Raw genomic sequence first — 23,146 nt, 5'->3', positions numbered from 1 at the left:
TCTCATCTTATCTACGTCCCCTTCCTGTTCCATAACATTGCCCTCGAGTACATCGCTCTTGTACAGACCCCCTATATACTCTTTCCACCTCTCCGTTTTCCCTTCTTTGCTTAGGACTGGTTTTCCGTATGAGCTCCTGATATTCATACTGGTGGCTCCCTTTTCACCAAAGGTCTCTCTAACTTTCCTGTAGGCGGCATCTATCTTACCCCTTCTTCTTCCTTACATTTGTTCTCTAGCCATTCCCTCTTAGCCATTTTGCACTCCCTATCGATCACATTTTTGAGACGTTTGTATTCCTTTTCGCCTGCTTCGTTTACTGCATTTTTATATTTTCTCCTTTCATAAGTTAAATTCAGTATCTCTTGTGTTACCCAAAGATTTCTACTAGCCCCCGTCTTTTTACCTATTCGACCCACTGCTGCCTTCACTATTTCATCTCTTAAAGCTACACATTCTTCTGCCACTGTTTTCCTTTCGCCTGTTATTGTCAATCGTTCCCTAATGCTCCTTCTGAAACTCTCTACAACTTCTGGTTCTTTCTGTTTTTCTAGGTCCCATCGCCTACATTTTGGTAGTTTCTTCAGTTTTAATCTACAGTTCATAACCAACACATTGTGGCCAGAATCCACATCTGCCCGTGAAAATGTCTTACAATTTAAGACCTGTCTCCTAAATCTCTGTCTTACCATTACAAAATCTATCTGAAAACTTACGGTGTATCCATGTTTCTTCCCCGTATAAAACCTTCTTTCATGATTCTTAAACCAAGTGTTAGCAATGATTAAGTTATGCTCTGTGCAAAATTCTACAAGACAGCTTCCTCTTTCATTCCTTACGCCAGTTCATATTCACCTACTACGTTTCCTTCTCTACCTTTCCCTATCGAATTCCAGTCCCCCATGACTAATAAAATTTCGTCTCACTTAACTACCTGCATAATTTCTTCCATCGTATCATACATTTCTTCAATATTTTCATCATCTGCAGAGCTACTTGGGATATAAACTTGCCCTACTGTGGTAGGCGTGGGGTTCGTGTCTATCTTGGCTACAATAGTGCGTTCACTATGCTGTTCGTAGTAGCTTATCCGCGTTCGTATTTTTTTTATTCATCATTAAACCTACTCCTGCATTATCTCTATTTGATTTGTATTTATAACCCTGTATTCACCTGACCAGAAGACCTGTTCCTCCTGCCACCGAACTTCCCTAATTCCCACTATATCTAGCTTTGACCTATTCATTTCTCTGTTTAAATTTTCTAACCTCCCTGTCCTATTAATAAATCTGATATTCCACGCACCGATCCATAGAACGCCGGTTTTGTTTCTCCTGATAACGACGTCGTCATGAGTAGTCCACGACCAGGAATTCGAATGGGGACTATTTTACCTCCGGAATATTTTACCCAAGAGGACGCCATCATCATTTAACCATGCAGTAAAGCTTCATGCCCTCAGGAAAAATTACGGCTGTAGTTTCCCCTTGCACCAGCCGTTGTGACCGAGCGGTTCTAGGCGCTTCAGCCCGGAAACACGCTGCTGCTACGGTCGCAGGTTCGAATCCTGCCTCAGGCATGATTGTGTGCGATGTCCTTAGGTTAGTTAGGTTTAAGTAGTTCTAAGATGATTTCAGATGTTAAGTGCCATAGTGCTCAGAGCCATTTCAACCATTTTTCCCCCCTTGCTTTCAGCCGTTCGCAGTACCACCACAGTTATGTTGTATTGGTTGATATTACAAGGCCAGTTGAACCAGTCATCCAGACTGTTGCACCTACAACTAGTGAAAAGGCTGCTTCCCCTCTTCAGGAACCACACGTCTGTGTGGTCTCTCAACAGATACCTGTCCATTGTGGTTGCATCTACAGTACAGCTAACCGTATCGCTAAGCATGCAAGCCTCCCCATCAACGGCCAGATCCATGGTTCATGAGGGGCTGTCATCATTATCAGTGTATTATTCTATTTTTAATGCAGTTCAGTAGATTTTTCTTTCCTTTATCTTGAGTAGATGTTTGTAATAAAATGACAAGTGGGTTTAGTTGCACAAGTTGTGAACAAGGTTTATTACTTCCCACAGTGTGTAGAGCTGTTTTCACAACGTATCTCTCAAAAAGTCCCTGACAGATTTCGAGTGACAAACAAACAACTTTTCTGAAGTGTATGACATGTCAGATAAAAACCTTGTATCAGCATCTACAACTTTCATACTCACAGGAAGCGATCTTTGAGCTTTACTCGTTATCTTTTCGTGGGCAAGAGTGTTTTGACTTGTAATCAGTTCCATTGCATAGATTTCGTGAACCTTCTGGATAACACAGGCAGTGTCTGATAAAAGACGTGCAGGGAGATAATATAAAATCTTAAACACAGCCAAAGCACGAAGTGTCGCAGATGTAGGTAACTAGGTTCTTGATGCCGAAACAGCAGTAATAACGCATACATAAATTGGATATGTTCACAATTTATATATCTTCAAATTCCTCAGCTAAATGCACTTCTGTTTTCTCAGAGTATACAGAACATGTTATTTAAACAATATGTCGAATGTATAGGGTATGCTTCCGGCAATAAAATACAACAGGTCGCATAAGGCGGCGGTCCAAGAGTCAGGGAAGTGGTCCATTTAAAACGGAAAAACGATGGGGCGAAGAAGGAAGCATACAATAAAAGGCAAAGGAAAACCCAGTTAGGAGAGGTTTACTAGTTCCGGCGTGACCCTTTCCTCGTGGACCACGGACACGGTTGCCGCCAGCTAGACGTTACGATAATTGTACTTAGGGCGACGTTCGGTTTGCATGGAAACACGTCTCCTGCAGAGTCCCTTTTTCAACAATGTGCTCTGAACGGCGAGCTGCGAAAAACTTTACAGAGATGACGAGCGTGTGATTTTCATGTTCCGTGAGTGGACGACCAACAACTTATGATTTCGCCGTCCTGCAGTCATAACCCATAGGCACTCACGACCGCAGCACGCGAACAACCAAACAACTTCGTAGTTCCCGGAATGCCTGTTCCCAGGCGCGGAACCACAGCAATCTGCCCTTTGTCAAAGGCGCTTATGTATTTGCTGCCTGCGTCGTTAATATGATTCGTCGTCTTTGCTCCGCTCATACTCATCATTGTAGATGCAAACGGTGTGGCGAGTGGTTTAGTGCTGGTCTCTAAATCTGAAGCACTAAGGTTTCATTCCCAGTCGGTATTGGGATTCCTTTTCCCTGGCACATATCACTACTCTAGGTCTAGGGGTAGCTTCATTGACTAGCAATCAAAATGTCCCGGGTCTCGGGTTCCAGCCTCGCCACTGCTTAAATTCTGAATAAAAATCATCAGCATTGGTGGCAAGGGATAAGATGCCACCCTCGTTCTGCCAACCGCCTTGTCAAAGAGGGCAGAGCGGCAAACAGAAGTTCAAAGTAGTCCCTTGCCCTTGGGGTGGGAAACTAACCGTACAAAGTGGAAGAATCAGCAATGATAAGCAGTATTAGGATGCAGAAGGCAGTGGAAAGCACTACATTAAAGACACATAATGTGTATCCACCGGATATGTGGCCTGTAATTTAAAAAAGTGTCATGATGATTTCTCCATTAGCAAAAGATTCCGGTAGGGGGCTGCCAAGGAGGAGACGACCACGAGAAAGAGATTGAGTAACCAGTAAAAGTGTAGCGTTCTACGAATCGCCGCACGGAGTGTCAGGAGTTTGAACGAGGTAGAGAAACTATAAAATCTGAAAACTGAAATGCTTAGACTCAACATAGACATAGTGCGGGTCAGCGAAGTGAAATGGAATGTAGACAATGATTCTTGGTCACACAAGCATAGGCAATATTAACAGCAGCAGAAAATAACTTAACGGAAATAGCTTTCATTATGAATGAGAAGGTAGGGTAGAGAGTCAGTTACTGTGAACAGTTCAGTAATAGGCCTGTTATTACCAGAAACAACAGCAAACGAACACCGACAATAATAGCACAGATATACATGCCAACATCGCAAGCAGAAGACTAAGAGATAGAGAAATTATTTGAGTATCAAGACACAAGTCAGGAGGGTGGCCGAGCGGTTCTAGGCGCTACAGTCTGGAACTGCGCGATCGCTACGGTCGCAGGTTCGAATCCTGTCTCGGACATGAGTGTGTGATGTTCTTAGGTTAGTTAGGTTGAAGTAGTTCTAAGTTCTAGGGGACTGATCAACTCAGAAGTTAAGTCCCATAGTGCTCAGAGACATTTTGAACAAGTCAGGAGGAATCAATGCGCAAAGAAGTAAAATACGGAAGTGCTAAGGTATGAAGAGACGCTCTTGAAGCTCATTGAGACTATAGATGCTGCTGCAATGAATAGCTCAGTAGGCCGTTCAGTTGAAGAGCAATGGACGTATCTAATAAGGCAATTATAGAAGCTGGAAAAAAAACTTAGGCACGAAGAAGGTAACTGCGAAGAAACCATGGGTAACAGAAGAATTACTTCAGCTGATCAACGAAAGAAGGAAGTACGTAAACGTTCGGGGAAATTCAGGAATAGAGATATACAAGTCACGTAGGAACCAAATAAATAGGAAGGGCGGAGAAGCTAAGACGATGGCAGCATGAAAAATGAGGCGAAATCGAAAGACAAATGATTGTCGGAAGGACTGGCTCAGCATACAGAGAAGTCAAAACAACCTCCGGTGAAATTAAAAGCGTGTGCGGTATTGTTAACAGTGCAAAGGGAATTCCAGTGTTAAATGCAGAGGAGAGAAGGGTAAGAGTACAGCGAAGGCCTCTGTGAGTGGGAGGACTTGTGTGACAACGTGACGGAAGAAGAAACGGGAGTCAACAGGGAAAAGATAGGGATCCGGTATTAGAATCAGAATGTTAAAAATCTTTGATAGACTTCAGATCAAAAAAGGCAGAAAGGGTAAACTCAGAAGAGAGTTCCTGGAGCCACTCTGTAGCAAATTCTGGACTTGTGGGGTATCGCATTGTCCTGCTGGAATTTCCCAAGTCCGTCGGAATGCACAATGGACATGAATGGATGCAGGTGATCAGACAGGATGTTTACGTACCTGTCACCGGTCAGAGTCGTATCTAGACGTATCAGGGGTCCCATATCACTCCAACTGCACACGCCTGACACCATTATAGAGCCTCTACCAACTTGAACAGTATCCTGCTGATATGCAGAGTCCATGGATTCGTGAGGCTGTCTCCATACCCGTACAGGTCCATCCGCTCGATACAATTTTAAACGAGACTCGTCCGAACATGCAACATGGTTCCAGTCATCAATAGTCATCGAGGGTACACGAGTGGGCCTTCGGCTCCGGAAGCCCCTATCGATGATGGTTTGCACGCTGACACTTATTGATGGCCCAGCATTGAAATCTGCAGCAATTTGCGGAAGGGTTGCACTTCTGTCAATTTGAACGATTCTCTTCGGTCGTCGTTGGTCCCATTCTTGCAGAATCTTTTTCCAGCCGCAGCGATGCCGGAGATTTGATTTTTTTACCGGATTCCTGATATTCACCATAGACTCGTGAAATGGTCCTCCGGAAAAGTCCACACTTCATCGCTACCTCAGAGATTCTGTGTCCCATCGCTCGTGCGCCGACTATAACACCACTTTTAAACTCATTTAAATCTTAATACCCCGCAATTGTAGCAGTAGTAACCGATCTAACAACTGCTCCAACCACTTGTCTTATATAGGCGTTGCCGACCGCAGCGTCGTATTCTGCCTGTTTAATTATCTCTGTATCTGGATACGCATGCCTATACCAGTTTCTTTGGCGCTTCAGTGTATGTGGGCCACTGAAAGTTTGATGTCGGTGATATCAGAAGCTGACCATTGACTTCATCTCCTCTGTCAACCTCTTGGTCTCAGAGTAGTACTTACACACAACATCGCCAGTTACTTGCTGGACAGATTCCAAACTCAGTGTTCTCCTACAGTTTTTACGCTCTACAGCTCACTCTAGTACTATTTCCTGATGTCTTATCATTCTATCCCTACTTCTTGTTAGCGTTTTTCTCTTATTTCTTTCTGCGTAACTTCTGCCGAGAACGTCTTCATGTCTTACCTTATCAGTCCACCTAATTTCCAATATCCTTCTGTAACACCACTTCTCAAACGCTTACATTCCCTTTCTTTCAGTATTATCACAGTCGATTATTACTTCCATAGAGTGCTTTACTCCGACCGTTCGTTCTCCGAAATACGTTTCTCAAAGTAAGGCCAGTGCTAGATACTAGTGCATTCCTTTCGACCAGTCTATTTTTATGTCTTCCTTGATTTGTCTTTAAAGCGCAATTCTGTTTCCGCAATAGCAGAATTCTTTCGTTTCCTTTACGTCGTGGTCCCCAGTTTCAGTATTAAGTTTATATGGTCCCATGAAAAATCGCTAAGTGGGTCTAAGGCTTCTATCCGGTCACTCGTTGACCATGCTGGTGTGGCAGTCGAAGATAGCGGAACGAGAGCCAAAGTTCTGAATTTCGCATTTAAGAAATCGTTCACGCATAAGAATTGTACAAACATATGGTACTGACACTCTCATGGAAAACATAGTAATTGGCATCTCTGGCGTATAGAAACAAATGAAAAAGTTGAAAGCGAATAAGTCGTCGGATCCTGATGGAATTCCAGTTCAGTTTTACAAAGACTAGTGTGCGGCATTGTCCCCTTACTTAACTTAACATTTATCGCGGATCTCTCGCCCGGCGCCAAGTCCCAAGCGACTGGGACAGGCGTAGGTGACACCTGTATACAAGGAGGATGAAAGGAAAAAAAATGGTCCAAATGGCTCTGAGCACTATGGGACTCAACTGCTATGGTCATTAGTCCCCTAGAACTTAGAACTAATTAAACCTAACTAACCTAAGGACATCATACACATCCATGCCCGAGGCAGGATTCGAACCTGCGACCACAGCAGTCTCACGGTTCCGGACTGCGCGCCTAGAACCGCGAGACCACCGCGGCCGGCAGGATGAAAGAGTCGGCTTACAAAATTGACCGATATCTTCAACATCGGTTTGCTCCAGAATCCTTGAACATATTCTCAGTTCCAATACAATAAATTTCCTTGAGAGGGAAAAGCTTCTGTCAACAAATCGACTTGGTTTTAGTACGCATCGCTGGTGCGAACTCAGCTTGCCCTTTTCTCACACGATATTCTCAGAATCATGAATGAAGGGCAAAATGCGTATTCCATATTCCTAGATTTCATAAAGGTTATGACAAGGTGCTACACAGTCGACTGTTAACGAAAGCACAAGTATAGGTTCCAGGATACATGAGTGGCTAGAAGTCTTCGTAAGTAATAGAGCCCAGTATGTTGTCCTCGATGGTTAGGGTTCATCAGCGACAAGGGTATGGTCAGGAGAGCCTAAGGGAAGTGTACATAAATTGCCTTGCGGACACGGAAAGCAGCAGTCTGCGGCTGTTTGGTAATGATGCTGCGGTGTACGTGAAGCTGTCGTCGTTGAGTGACAATAGGAGGCCACAAGATGACCTAGACAAAATGTCTAGTTGATGTCATGAATGACAGCTAGATCTAAGTGCAGAAAAATGTAAGTTATGGAAATGATGAGTAGAAAATACAAACCCGTAGTCATTAGTAGTGTGCTGCAAGACACAGTCAAGTCGTTTGAATATTTGGGCATAACGTTTCAAAGCAACATGGAATGGAATGAGCGTATAAGGATTACAGTAGGCAAGACGAATGGTCGACTTCTGTTTATCGGGAGATTTTTTGGAAGTGTGGTTCACCTGTATAGGATACCGCATACAGAACACTTGTGCGACCCGTTGTTGAGTACTGTTAAAGTGTATGGGATTCACACCGGGTCGGATTAAAGAAAGAGATTGAAGCAATTCAGCGGCGGGCTGCTAGATTTGTTACCGGCAGTGTCGAAGAAGGTTCAAGTATTGTGGATGTGCTTCAGGAACTCAAATGGGAATCACTGCATGAAAGGCGGTGTTCTTTTCGAGGAACACAGACATTTGAGGCTGACTGCAGAACGATTGTATTGCCGTATATTTCGCACGAAGACAAGTTTAGAGGGATTAGGGCACGTAAAGAGGCATATGGGCATTCGTTTTTCCCTCTACCTGCGAGCGGAACAGGCGAGGAAAAGACTAGTAGTGGTGCAGGGTACCCTACGCCACGCACCATATGGTGGCTTGCGGAGTATGTAAGTAGATGTAGATGCAGGTGTAGATCGTTATCTCATTTTAGTTACTCGTCATCACTTTTGTCTGTTCTACTACCGATCCATATTCTGTGCTTATTATACTGTTCATTCCATTCAACTTTCTCACTTTCACTGAATGTAGCAATGGCACTAGTGAATCCTTTCATGATAAATTTTAATCCCGCTCTTAAACCTTTCTTTTACATCCACCATTGCTTCCTTAAAGCAAAGATTAAACACTAGGGTAAAAAGCCGGTATCCTTGTCTTACACCATTTTTAATCCGAGCATTTCTTTCTTGGTCTTCTTTCCTTATTGTTCGCTATGGTTTCCTACCTCTTTCTCAGACTAGCAAAGATGTTCGAGAGGTGGATGAAGACAGCTTTCTCATCAGGTGCACAATGTGGGCCAGAGAGGCTAATTTGATACGGAAAGCGAGGCGAAAGTGGTAGATATTCATAATGGAAAACTTTGAGCCAGGCAGGAAAAGGTTGAGGATGGGAGGAGACGAGAGAGTATTGACTGAAAGAAGCCTCCTCTTTGTGACCCTATACAGATGGCGTCCACGGCAACGTCGCGCAGCGCGTTCGCGACGAACGCGGTCTCGTTCCTGCAGCAGTACGGCTTCAAGGGCTTGCAGCTGGACTGGCAGTACCCGGGGCAGCGCGGCGGCAGCGCCGCGGACCGGGAGAACTTCGTACTACTGTGCCAGGAGCTGCACCAGCGCCTCGCCGACGCTGGGCTCTCCTTCGGCATCGCAGTTGGCGCCCTCCACGGCATGACAGAAACTTCCTACGACGTGCCCTCCCTCATCCCGTGAGTGCTGATGTGGTTTTTAAGTTCTAAGGCTGGTTTGGTGCCGCTCCTCACTCTAGCATGGGCAAGTCGCTTCAATTCTGCAACCTAGATCCATTTGAAATTGATCGCTACAGTCAAGCCGTCGAGCAGATACCACTATCCGACTCCTGGCTCCGGGCTTCCACTGCTCGGACAACATACAACAAACAGAATTAAATACACCTATCACAGCACACGACATGGAGCAAGCAGTTCACACACACAAAAAAAAACGCAACACCTCCTCTGGTCACGGCCGCCCTCCTTTCTTTTCACTCTTGCAAGCTTGACAACACGATCCTCTCACTGGTTACTATTCTAAACTGTATAAAACCACAAAACTCCGACATTTTCTCGAACTTCACTAACCCCCTACCGATATATCCTATTACCACACTGTGAGCCTCACCTCAGTGTTAGTAAGGTCCAACCACTCCCGATGTATCCATCACCACCTGAACCAACACTACTTCCTGTTAAGCATTATGGCTTCAGTCCCTCTTTTTTCCTTTGATGAGCAACTCCTGTACTTCACTCAACTTGTATCCCGAAAGTTCAACACCCAAAAATCCACATTTTCGCCTCCCTCGACCTGGAGAACGCATATGATTGTGTATCGCATTCCAGTCTCTTTACCAAACTCCACATGTACGCACTTCCAATTAACTCTCTCTGCCTTACAGCACCCTTTCAATCTAATCGCCCACTCTTTGTCACTATTAACGGTACCCACTCCCATACCTTCCAGCTCACTGCAGATGTACCCCAGGGCTCCGTCATTTCCCCTCTCCTTATCTCATCTACACTACTGATACACCCAAATCACCTCTAGTAGTCCACATCCTTCATTATACTGATAACACCACTTTCCTCGCCCTCCACCACGAACTCTAAAAATTCCATTGATCCCTCCAAATCCACCTCAATCAGTTTACCTCCTGGTTTAACCAATGGCTTCCCAAGATCAATCCATCCAAAACCATGAAGGTAATCCACACACGTATTATAAAAGCCTGCGTGTGGATTAATGCCATCATAATTCAGGCCTGGTGACCACTGCCATTAAATTTAGGACATGACAGCGGGAATAGTGCCCCATTGCCGCCATATTTTCCCCTACTTTAGTCTCTTCTGTAACTTATAACCATAACTTCATGAAGCTCAATCTGGCACGTACATAAGTTTGTTTTGGCTTGTTTCTGGCCCATCAGGTCAAGTATACTAATCTTGAATATTGGCTATTTTATATGGCCAGTGTTTCCGGCTGTTACAGATTAGATGTAGACTGTTGATAAGTTCATTCAGTACCATTTGTGTGCTAAATCAATAGGATGTTCATGCGTTGTAACTATAGATAAGCAAATGCTTAACCTTTACGTCTTAAAAATTATGCACCTAGGCATAATAATGACGATGTTGGCATTTTAATGTCCTTCCCACACCCATGTTCTTATTAGGTGATTAAACTTCGTGCTTAAGCACAATATTGTCCTAGACTGGTCACACATTGTAAACACGTGATGTCCTTTTCATATCAGGATCAAAGAATAATCAATAAATATTAAGACAGTAGTTCCAAATACGTTCTGCACGGGTTAATATATACGCCCTTTTCCTCACTTGCACCTTTATTTTATTTCATTTTTGGTAAATTCTAGTTTAAGAGCTAGGTTGCGTCTTGCCCCAAAAAGTACACATCACACAGTTTATGCGCAGGCGCGAGGTAATGCGTCCGCTTAGACGGGCCTCATGATGTTACTGTCAGTTCCAGTACAGCACTCGTGGCTGCCGCATCGCGGTCGGGAAGTGGGGCTGAGGCAGCTACAGTTAAGTTTTTAAAATATGACGACACTTGGTGTATTTGTAATTTTAGTTTGACAATGTCCATTATGGACAAACATTAGTAAGTGTAATTCTGAAGAAGGTTAGGTTATCCCAATTGAAACCTAGGTAAATCTAGGTAACTCCGCAACTGAGGCTGTTAATTTTGAATTTAATATTTAGACAGTTGCTGACAGGGCCGCGAGATGCTGAAAGTATTGTAGTTAGGTTTAAGTAGTTCTAAGTTCTAGGGGACTGATGACCACAGATGTTAAGTCCCATAGTGCTCAGAGCCATTTGATTAGCCGAGCGGTCTAAGGCGCTGCAGTCATGGACTGTGCGGTTGGTCCCGATGGAGGTTCGACTCCTCCTTCGGACATGAGTGTGTGTGTTTGTCCTTAGGATAATTTAGGTAAAGTAGTGTGTAAGCTTAGGGACTGATGACCTTAGCAGTTAAGTCCCATAAGATTTCACACCCATTTGAAAAGTACTGTAGGTGACATTATACGCAGATTCAAAAGAGGAGATAGAGTTGAAGACAAGCCAAAAACAGGGCGATCAAAGAAGCTGAGTAGAAAAGGGGAAACCGGAGTAATTAGAAAAATTAAAACAAATCCAAGATTGCCGGCAACGAAAATTGCTGCCGCAGTGCAGCAGGAATATGGGAAGGGCGCGCACCCTGAAACAGTCCGATGAATTATCAGACGAGAGGGGTACAATGGTCGAGTAAGCAGGAAGAAGCCTACGATAAATAAGAGGAGTAGAAAGAAACTACTGGACTTTGCGAAGCAGCACGTAAATAAAAGTGTCAGTTGGTGGGACCAAGTAATTTTTGTCGATGAATGTCAAGTGCAGGTGTTATCCTCAAACGGAAGGCCAGTGACTTGGAGAAAACGACGTGAAGTATTTCAAAAGAAGTATCTGCAACCCACATTTAAACACGGTGGTGGAGATGTCATATTTGCTGTTCCATGTCGTCATCTGGGGTAGGCGAATTGGCATTCATTGAAGGTACAATGGACAAGCATAAGTATCTGAACAACCTAAAAGAGAACTTACCGCAAAGTGCTACAAGTTTCGGGCTTTCGAGAACGTTCAAATTGTATCAAACAATGATCTGAAGCATAACGCGGATATTGTGAGACTATGGAAGCTGAATAATTGTCCTAAAGTTTTGGATATCCCTCCTCAGAGTCTAGACTTGAACCCAATAGAAAATCTTTGGAGTGAATTGAACCGAAAAGTACGACAAACGCCAGTGACATCAAAACAAGGTTTAAAGGAACGAATACTGGAAGAAAGGCGACAAATAAGCTCTGATTATACGCGTAAGCTCGTTCACGGCATGCCTAAACGCTTGGAACAAGTGATTAAGCAAAAAGAACTGCATACAAGGTATTAAAATGTACAAGGTTGTTATTCTTATACTTGTCGCACGAAAACTTTTGTAACTGTGATAGTGGGCATGTTTCTTTATGTATAGTTGTTTATGTTGTTTGAGTTAAGTTTGCAAATAAGAAAATGCTTTTCTGTTATTTATTACATAGTCACGTACCATTTCATGCTGAGACTGCTCCTATAATATGTAATGCCTCTATATTATGAAGTAAAAATAAAACATAACTCTAGTGGCCTAATACTTTTATGACTCACTGTAGGTGGATGAGACAGAGTGTTCGGGGGAGGACACTGCAGCAAAGACCTCGGGTGGTTTTTCCCTCACTTATTGCCTGGTTTCCTACAAGGACGACTAGAATAACCGCTGGCTATGCCAAGCAGTAATGTTGTTCAGGTGGAATTGAATGAAACAGGAACACAAGAGCTTAGCATTAAACGAAAACAAAATTCCCAAATCACGGGTTGAGGGCGATTGTTCATCATTAATGCATGGTAAAAATGCTAAATGAATTGAGTAAATGTCTTAGAATAGATGATGTGAAAATGAGTTTCAGGCTAATGAAGGTGCCAACACCCGCTGTTCTGCTTCAGATACGTGGACTGGGTGAACCTCATGTCCTACGACTACGCTACAGCGTCGACCGACAGGCTAACGGCCAATATGGCTCCCCTGTGGCCACGGCTCAACGTCACCAGCTACCTGAACGTGGTAAGCGCAACGCTACAGCTTAGCCCGCAAAATTCAGTTCATTGCTTCTCAACTGCGCTGTGCTGGGTTTCGGGAACACACTTTATATATTTCATACACCAATAGCAAACTTTGTGGCATATTTCACTGGCATGTCTATCGTCTCACATTCAGACTGAAGCTCCCGACAAATTACTTCCAGATATTCATTGTTCATTTAGACAGGGAAATTTGCGTCTAAGTGCTTTCTCGATATAATTCATGAAATCAGTCATTATTCGAAACCAGTCAGTTCCAGAACGCTACTCTGGTTAGTAACGCCAGGACTCTCCTAATTGTGAACTCTACACTTCTAGTGTGAGTTTGAATTCTCTAACTTTATCTTCGTGGTCTTTCAGCGAGATACACATAGAGGGAAGCAACATATTGTATTGGAAGGTAGGAGACGAGGTATTGGCAAAAGGAAAAAGCTGTGAGGACGGGGCGTGAGTCGTGCTTCGGTAGCTCAGTTGGTAGAGCACTTGCCCGCTGAAGGCAAAGGTCCCGAGTTCGAGTCTCAGTCCGGCATACAGTTTTAATCTGCCAGAAAGTTTCACCAAAATGAAAGGTCCAGAGACATTAACGCGACCCAAACCTATGTTTCATGGAATGGAAATGAGCGTTTGGCGTCATTGGCCGGGAGGCCCCTTACGAGGCAGATCCGGCCGCCTTGGTGGAGGTCTTACTACATTCGACGCCACATTGGGCGACCTGAGCGCCGGATGGGAGTGAAATGATGATGAAGACAACACAACACCCAGTCCCTGAGCAGAGCAAATCTCCGACCCAGCCGGGAATGGAACCCGGGCGCGTAGGACGGCAGTCCGTCACACTGACCACTCAGCTATCACGGCGGACACCTCCGTTTAATGTCAACCTGCAATAACCACTCTCGGACAGCAGACGGCATCATTACCAGCTGAGGGTATATAAAGTGCCCCATCAGGACCATCCGACCGCCGTGTCATCCTCACTGAGAATGCGGATAGGAGGGGCGTGTGGTCAGCACACCGCTCTCCTGGTCGTTATGATGGATTTCTTTGAACGGAGCCGCTACTATTCGGTCGAGTAGCTCCTCACTTGGCATCACGAGGCTGAGTGCCCCCGAAAAATGGCAACAGTGCATGGCGGCTGGATGGTCACCCATCCAAGTGCCGGCCACGCCCGACAGCGCTTAACTTCGGTGATCTCATGGGAACCGGTGTATCCACTGTGGCAAGGCCGTTGCCAAAGCGTGTTTTGGGGACACGAAAAACTGTGCAGACGTTGTTGTAATGCGGAAACGGGGCGATTATTTATCTGACGTCCAAAAGGGCATGTTCATTGGCTTTTGGGCCAAGGATAGAAGCATTTCAAAAAGGGTTAAGTTTGTGAACTGTTGGTGGGCCGCCGCAGTTAAAGTATACTATGCATGGCAAAATGGAACTACCCAAAACCAGCGTCGAGACAACTGTGGTGCACCACGGACTATAGATGACATGGATGGAAAACAGTTGCGGGAATAAGTACAGGTGAAGAGACGTGCAGCTGTTGAGCAACTGGACACCCAGATACACCAAAGGCTACCAACAGCGCCTCCTCAACGACAGTTTAGCCTTCCGCAGCAGGCGCGTGGTTCAAGCACCATTGCTGACTGCTGTTTATCGGCGACGAAGGCACTCCAGTGCCACAGTTGGACGTCCACTGAGTGGCGCGACAGGCTGCCTTTCCAGGTGAACCACATTTTATGCTACATCGGCCAGATGGCCGTTTGCACGACGTAGAACGTCTGAAAGCAACAATCGTCTGAGCGTTATGGTCTGGGGAATGTTTTCTTGGCATTCCCTGGGTGATCATGTCATTTTGGAAGCCACACTGGGTCAAAACAAATACTCATCTATCCTTGGGGACCATGTCCACTCCTACAAGCAGTTTGTTTCTCCTCGGCACGATGGCGTCTAGCAGCAGGACATTGCAAGGTGTCACACGGCTTTCAGTGTACGTGCGTTCTTCGAAGAGCACCAGCATGAGTTTTGCGCAATCCACTATGCACCAGACCCTCCGGATAAAACGCGATAGAGACTCAGAAGGCCATAGACACGGGTTCCCAGGTAGATACCGTGTTTGTAGCCTTCCGCAAGGCGTTCGATACAGTTCCCCACAGTCGTTTAATGAACAAAATAAGAGCATATGGACTATCAGACCAATTGTGTGATTGGATTGAGGAGTTCCTAGATAACAGAACGCAGCATGTCATTCACAATGGAGAGGAGTCTTCCGAAGTGAGAGTGATTTCAGGTGTGCCGCAGGGGAGTGTCGTGGGACCGTTGCTGTTCACAATATACATAAATGACCGTTTGGATGACACTGGAAGTTCACTGAGGCTTTTTGCGGATGATGCTGTGGTATATCGAGAGGCTGTAACGATGGAAAATTGTACTGAAATGCAGCAGGATCTGCAACGAATTGACGCATGGTGCAGGGAATGGCAACTGAAATTCAATGTAGACAAGTGTAATGTGCTGCGAATACATAGAAAGAAATATCCCTTATCATTTAGCTACAGTATAGCAGGTCAGCAACTGGAAGCAGTTAATTTCATAAATTATCTGGGAGTAGGCATTAGGAGTGATTTAAAATGGAATGATCATATAAAGTGGATCGTCGGTAAAGCAGATGCCAGACTGAGATTCATTGGAAGAATCCTAAGGAAATGCAATCCGAAAACAAAGGAAGTAGTTTACAGCACACTTGTTCGCCCACTGCTTGAATATTGTTCACCAGTGCGGGATCCGTCCCAGATAGGGTTGATAGAAGAGAGAGGGAAGATCTAACGGAGAGCAGCGCGCTTCGTTAAAGGATCATTTAGCAATCGCGAAAGCGTTACGGAGATGATAGATAAACTCCATTGGAAGACTCTGTAGAAGAGACGCTCAGTAGCTCGGTACGGTCTTTTGTTGAAGTTTCGAGAACATCCCTTCACGGAGGAGTCAAGCAGTATATTGCTCCCTCCTACGTGTATCTCGGGAAGAGACCATGAGGATAAAATCACAGAGATTAGAGCCCACAAAGAGGCATACCGACAATCTTTCTTTCCACGAACAATACGAGACTGGAATAGGAGGACGAACCGATAGAGGTACTCAAAGTACACTCCGCCACACACCGTCAAGTGGCTTGAGGAGTGTAGATGTAGATGTAAATGTAGATAGAGACTTTGGGACCAACTCGGTTGGGCAGTTCGCACCATGGATCCTCAACAGAGAAATCTGACCACAGCAATGGAGTCGACATAGTTCCACATCCCTGTCGGCACCTTCTAAAACCTCACTGGTTCCCATGCTGCACATCCACGCTGCAAAAGGTGATACTCAGGATTTTGACGAGTGCTCGCATTGATGTGACTGGACCGTGTAGCTGACTCTTCTGGGAAAGATCGTTCAGGGAATTGAAGTAGTAAGCCACACAGTGATGAACAACGTCTCTGTTGTAACGTCTACCTCTACAGTTAGACGAGCATCTCCGTTATGCTTTCGCACGTGCTATACGAAACTGTGGGAAACCGCGCTGTTCTTCATTTAATCTTCTCGATTTCCTCTATCAGTTTTTTTCTGGTACAGGTTCCAGACTGACAATCAATATTCAGTTATCGGTCGAACAAGGATTTGCAACCCACCACCTTCACGGATGGGCTAAACGTTCTATGGATCCTCCCAATGACTCTGGATCCAGCCTGTGCCTTTCCTTAGACTAGTCATATGTGGTCGGTCCACTTTAAACCGCTTTGTACGCAAACTCCACATATTCAATTGCCGTGACCGCATCCAATGCTTGTTCTGGAATAGCTTAATAATTCAATAACAGGTCTTCCCGTCCAAGAGCAATTAGCTAAATTTGTTTATATTGAGAGTCAGTTGTCAGTTCCTGCACTACGGATCGATCCTCTGGAGGTCTTCCCGCCTTTCGCTACACCTTTACAGGGTTGCGACTTCTATGTCGCTACAAATTACAAAGCTGGGCCATCACAATCTTCCCTCAGTCAAAATCAGATAGATCGCTCGTCTTCCCCGTTCTACACACGGACAGCACGCTTCCTGACCCTACTTGCACCGTGCGTGTGTCTGACTAGCAGTCATTCCTCGTCAGGTAACGCTGCTACCGCCTGGACGGGTTTATTTCGATAATAAGTCGGTACTGGCTGATCACTGTGTTTTCGTAATATACTAGGAAAGCTTCTGATACATCTACGTTCGTCACAAAACCAAAGACGGTGCGGAACAAGGCAGTGATAAAACATAGCTAAACATGGTTCGTTCAACAAGACCGAGGTGAAATATTGATATGTCGAAAGTAAAATCTTTGCCGCCGAAATAAATTTATGTATCAAAGCAAGTAATGATATAGAGTACAAAAAAAACCTGTGAGATGCTTATCATAATATGCGAGTACAGTTACAGATCTCTGACGGCTAGCAAAAAATTCAAACTTTGTACATAAATAAAATTGTATTATTTCTCAAAATATGCAAGAGTTCAACCACAATACATGTGGCAATGCTGTCGTAATTTAATTATTGTATATTTTTTTTAAATACACATGGCTTGCATATTGGTAACACTGGTAAAACTTTTAGGTTAAGCAGCACATGAAAGGCCAAATTTCGATTGTTGTACCACACTCTACAAGCACAACGGATCTTCTAATTAAATATTTCCACACCTAAATTTTCTTTCTAATTTATTAAAATCCATGTAGCTCACTTATTGTCACTACAGAAATAAATTGTAGGTTAGTAGATGACCACCGTTCGATTTTTTCCATGCATTAAATTCATTTAAATAAGCAAAATAAGTTTTTATGTTACAATGCAAAATACACTTGGGCAGTACTGCTGATATAACTTACAGCTTAAAGTGCACTTTTCAAAAAGAATTAACAAAGTAAACAGCTTTATTCACACATCTAAATTCACCAATAACTCGCTGAATATCAAGGTCAGTCAAACATTATAGTGACCCGTTACCAGGGTATCAGTTTCCTCAAGCAGTTTCAAACGTTGTCATCTTCTGTTATTACACAGTGGAAGCTTGGTGAAAACTGTATTCCTTCCATTCTCTCGGCAATCTATTACAAAAATATTGCCTAATTAAAGTAAGCATTACACAGAGAGAAGAAATTTACTGTGCTGTATAAATCAGAGAGATGAAGTCAGCTATTGTGTATGTCAATTACTGCTGGAGTGTCAGCTACTGAAGAAACCTGTATTCCTTTCTGTTCCACTGCAATACATTATGATGCTTCTTCATTAAATTAAACAGTACAATGACAGACACGAAATTACTGAACTGTATGAACCGGAGATATGAAATTTAATGATGATGTTGAAGAGGAAGAGGAGGAGGCAGATACGGCAACACTGTGCGTAATATTTTTATGCTGTTTGCATACATGTGAGACGAAATTTTATGAGAAGGCAATACAGTTTTTCAGAGATGGAGCACTATGCAATGTGTGTGTGTGTGTGTGTGTGTGTGTGTGTGTGTGTGTGTGTGTGTGTGTGTGTGTGTGTAAGAATGTGCCCGGGAAAAAGTAGCATCCTGCCCCACAACTGTATCAACTTGCTCTGAAACTGTAACATCTTGTTCCTGAAAGTGTATCAGCTTGCCCCAGAATTGTATCTACTTGCCCTAAAAACGTATCAGCTTTCCCTGAAACTGTATCAGTTTGCCCTGAAACTGTATTAGTTTGCCCCAAAACTGAATTAACTTGTCCCAAAAGTGTACCAACTTGCCCCATAACTGTAACAACCAACTTAAATCTGAAGTCCCTATGTGCTCAAAATATTTGTAATCAGATACTTTGACGTTCTTTCCCTTTGTTCAAGCCATTATCTTACATTTATAGACATTGAAAGAGATCTGCCCAACAATTGAGCCATTCCTGTAATTCCTCCCGACCGTGCAGCAGCGATACTCCCCAATATACCGGGTGATCAAAAAGTCCGTATAAATTTGAAAACTTAATAAGCCACGGAATAATGTAGATAGAGAGGTAACAATTGACACACACGCTTGGAATGACATGGGGTTTTATTAGAACCAAAAAAAAGTGCACAAAATATCCGGCAGATGGAGCTGGACAGCAAAAGGTCAGTGACTGCGCACGACAATCGTGTATAAAAGGAGCTGTAATGAGAGAGAGAATCAGATGTGCCAGCAGTCGCAGCATATTGACGTTACCTGAAAAGGCGCTTTTGGTGAAGCTGTATTACCAGAATGGAGAATGCGCTAGCTCAGCGTTACGATCCTATTGCCATAGGAAGGGGATTCGAACGGGTAAAGGTCCGTTGACAAATGCAGCTGTGGCGAGAATGATTTCGAAGTTCGAAACCACGGGTTGTTTAGACGGTAGACCCCGTAGTGGCCGACCGAGCACAAGTCGTAATGCTGCTGAGACAGTTCAGGAAGAAATGGAGACTGTAGCGGATTCGTCTATGCACGGGGAAGTCAGCGTTCGTGCAGTTGCACGTCGCACCGGCATTCCATACACTACTGTTTGGTTGGCACTTAGGCGTACCCTCCGATGCTATCCGGACAAAATCCATCGGCATCATGAACTGTCACCTGGCGATTTAGTGAAGCGGAGGGCATTTGCGGTGTGGGCGTTTCAAAAGATGGCGGAAGATGACGATTGGTTGAGCAACGTGTTGTGGGCCGACGAAGCTCATTTCACGCTCCGAGGGTCTGTCAACGCCCACAACTGCAGAATTCGGGCTACCGAAAATCCTAGAACTGTCGTGGAAACTACACTGCACGACGAGAAAGTCACGGTCTGGGTTGATTTACCACATCTACCGTTATCGGGCCTTTTTTCTCCGAGGAAATGCTTGATTCTGGTTTTCTTCCTGTAAAGAACATCATCTTTGCTTTGTCTTACTTTGTTATACTAATTATTACTATTCTGATCATTTTTTTAACTTTTTTTTTTTTTTTTTTTTTTTTTTTTTTTTTTTTTTTTTTTTTTTGTTCTACTAAAACCCATGTCATTCCAAGCATGAGTGTCAATTTGTACCTCTCCATCTACATTATTCCGTGATTTATTCAGTTTTCAAATTTATCCTGACTTTTTTATCACCCTGTACAACTCCCCCCGCAAACAATCTCCGAGTGGTGCTGGTGCCATCTGATAAATCATTTACGTCTACATGGAGAATATTAGAGGTTCTACTACACTTTCTCGGTGCATTCGTGCTTCCCTGTGTCTACAGGACGCAACAGTGCAGGAGTGGATCTCTGCGGGCGCGCCGGCGGCGAAGCTGCGTGTGGGCGCCCCGTTCTACGGGCGCACCTACACCCTGGCCAACCCCGACTCGCACGGCCTGGATGCGCCAGTAGTTGGTGCAGGCGTCGCCGGCGCCTACACCCAGGAGGCGGGGCTCCTCGCTTACTTTGAGGTACGTAGCCAGCAAGGCAGTTCAGTCTGCCTGGCGAAGCGAGCGACGCAGTTCTCACGAAATGGTCTTTAACTGACCAATATGTTGCAATAATTTTACTCTAGTCTCAGTCATTATACGAGGAGTAGTCGAACCATACGAGCCATTCTGTCTTGGAGATGCACTGGCGGGATTGAAATGGCCTCGAAGTTATTTGGAGCTATTATTAGTGAACGAAATTATTGATGCTGTTTTGTCCAAAATTGACATTCTGAGACCACTGTAGGCCAAAAACTGCTCAGATTTCGTCACTACTACGCCGTCTGTAACAGTATCAACACTAGCAAGCACAATGAATTACAACAATTACAAAAGTCAGCAAATTACAATAATACACTGACGGGGCAAAACACCGCAACGGGAAAAAAATAACTAATTTAGAGCAATGAATCGTCGGAAATACATTTGCCTAGGTAACATACACTACTGGCCATTAGAATTGCTACACCAAGAAGAAATGCAGACGATAAACGAGTATTCATTGGACAAATATATTATACTAGAACTGACATGTGATTACATTTTCGCGCAATTTGGGTGCATAGTTCCTGAGAAATCAGTACCCAGAACAACCACCTCTGGCCGTAATAACGGCCTTGATACGCCTGGGCATTGGGTCAAACAGAGCTTGGATGGCGTGTACAGGTACAGCTGCCATGCAGCTTCAACACGATACCACAGTTCACCAAGAGTAGTGACTGGCGTATTGTGACGAGCCAGTTGCTCGGCCACCATTGACCAGACATTTTCAGTTGGGAAGAGATCTGGAGAATGTGCTGGCCAGGGCAGCAGTCGAAGATTTTCTGTATCAAGAAAGGCCCGTACAGGACCTGCAACAATCAGTCGTGCATTATCCTGCTGAAATGTAGGGTTTCGCAGGGATCGAATGAAGGGTAGAGCCACGGGTCGTAACAGATCTGAAATGTAACGTCCACTGTTCAAAGTGCCGTCAATGCGAACAAGAGGTGACAGAGACGTGTAACCAGTGGCACCGCTTACCATCACGCCGAGTGATACGCCAACGTGGCGATGACGAACACACGATTCCAACGTGCGTTCACCGCGATGTCTCCAAACGCGGATGCGACCATCTTGATGCTGTAAACAGAACCTGGATTCATCCGAAAAAATGAAGTTCTGCAATTTGTGCACCCAGGTTCGTCATTGAGTACACCATCGCAGGTGCTCCTGTCTGTGATGCAGCGCCAAGGGTAATCGCAGCCATGGTCTCCGAGCTGATAGTCCATGCTGCTGCAAACGTCGTCGAATTGTTCGTGCAGATGATTGTTGTCTTGCAAACGTCCCCATCTGTTGACTCAGGGATCGAGACTGGCTACACGATCCGTTACAGCCATGCGGATAAGATGCCTGTCATCTCGACTGCTAGTGATACGAGGCCATTGGGATCCGGCACGGCGTTCCGTATTACCCTCCTGAACCCACCGATTCCATATTCTGCTAACAGTCATTGGATCTCGAGCAACGCGAGCAGCAATATCGCGATACGATAAACCGCAATCACGATAGACTACAATCCGACCTTTATCAAAGTCGGAAACGTGATGGTACGCATTTCTCCTCCTTACACGAGGCATCACAACATTTCACCAGGCAACGCCGGTCAACTGCTGAGAAATCCGTTGGAAACTTTCCTCTTGTCAGCACGTTGTAGGTGCCGCCACCGGCGCCAACCTCGTGTGAATGCTCTGAAAAGCTAATCATTTGCATAACACAGCATCTTCTTCCTGTCGGTTAAATTTCGAGTCTGTAGCACGTCATCTTCGTGGTGTAGCAATTTTAATGGCCAGTAGTGTATTTACGTGGTGACGCTGCAAAATTACAGGTTAATGTGAGCTCGGGATATGCCATTGCAAATGTGAAGTGCTGGTACATTAATAACCGGTGCTGCCGAAAGAATGTCGAATGCAACCATGGAAACGTTTGTGCACTGTGTGTACACCAAGGGTGTCAGTTTGCGGGTGAAGTTCTACGCCTGTCGTTCAATACAGTGACGGTTACTGCTATTTGTGGCTGACGCCGGAACTGTCGTCCGATTATGTCCCATAAGTGCTAGATTGTAGACAGATCTGGTGATTGAGCACCCCAAGGCAACATGTCGACACTCTTTAGAGCATGTTGGGTTACAACAGCAGTATGTCGGCGAGCGTTGTCGTATTGGAAAACACCCACTGGAATTCTGTTCATGAACAGTGGCAAACAGGTCGGATGACGAAAATGACGTACAAATTTGCGGTCAGATTGCTAGGCATAATCACGAAAGTACTCCTGCTGTGATATGAAATCACACACAAGGCCACCGCAGGTGTATGCCTAGTGCGTAGACAGGTTGGTTGCAGATCCCCAACTGGCCTCCTTCTAACCAACATGCGGTCTTCACGGCACGAAGGCAGAACCAGCTTTCATCAGTAAACACAACAGACTTCCACCCTGTCCTCGATTGAGCTCTCTCGACACCACTTAAGTCGCAGATGGCGTTGCTTTGGTCTCAGTGGAATGTCCACTACAGGGCGTCTGGTTCAGGTCTGTCCTAGAAGCAACCGATGTGTAACAGTTCGTTGTATCGCTGGGATGCTAGCTACTGTTCAAATTGCTGCTACAGATGCGGTATGATGCGCCAGAGCCATACGCCGAACGCAATGGTCTTCCCTCTCGGTAGAGCTACATGGCCGTCCAGAGCCCGGTCTTCTTGCGACCGTACATT

General features: G+C 44.8%; 1 protein-coding gene and 1 pseudogene across 1 annotated transcript in view; one reads left to right on the top strand and one right to left on the bottom strand.

Moving 5' to 3' along the window:
• Nucleotides 1-23,146, top strand: part of LOC126360029 (chitotriosidase-1-like) — a 62,883-nt gene that overhangs the window by 19,147 nt on the left and 20,590 nt on the right. Inside the window, exons 3-5 of the mRNA XM_050007675.1 lie at nt 8,727-8,986; nt 12,818-12,935; nt 20,200-20,385. Coding sequence (XP_049863632.1) covers nt 8,727-8,986; nt 12,818-12,935; nt 20,200-20,385 — 564 coding nt within the window. The remainder of the gene's footprint in view (nt 1-8,726; nt 8,987-12,817; nt 12,936-20,199; nt 20,386-23,146) is intronic.
• Nucleotides 14,066-14,182, bottom strand: LOC126291302 (5S ribosomal RNA; annotated as a pseudogene).

This window comes from Schistocerca gregaria, chromosome 1 (assembly GCF_023897955.1).
Source record: "Schistocerca gregaria isolate iqSchGreg1 chromosome 1, iqSchGreg1.2, whole genome shotgun sequence".
Classification (NCBI taxonomy): domain Eukaryota; kingdom Metazoa; phylum Arthropoda; class Insecta; order Orthoptera; family Acrididae; genus Schistocerca; species Schistocerca gregaria.
Note: the sequence above shows the minus strand (reverse complement) of the source record. Positions and strands in the feature narration are given on the sequence as shown.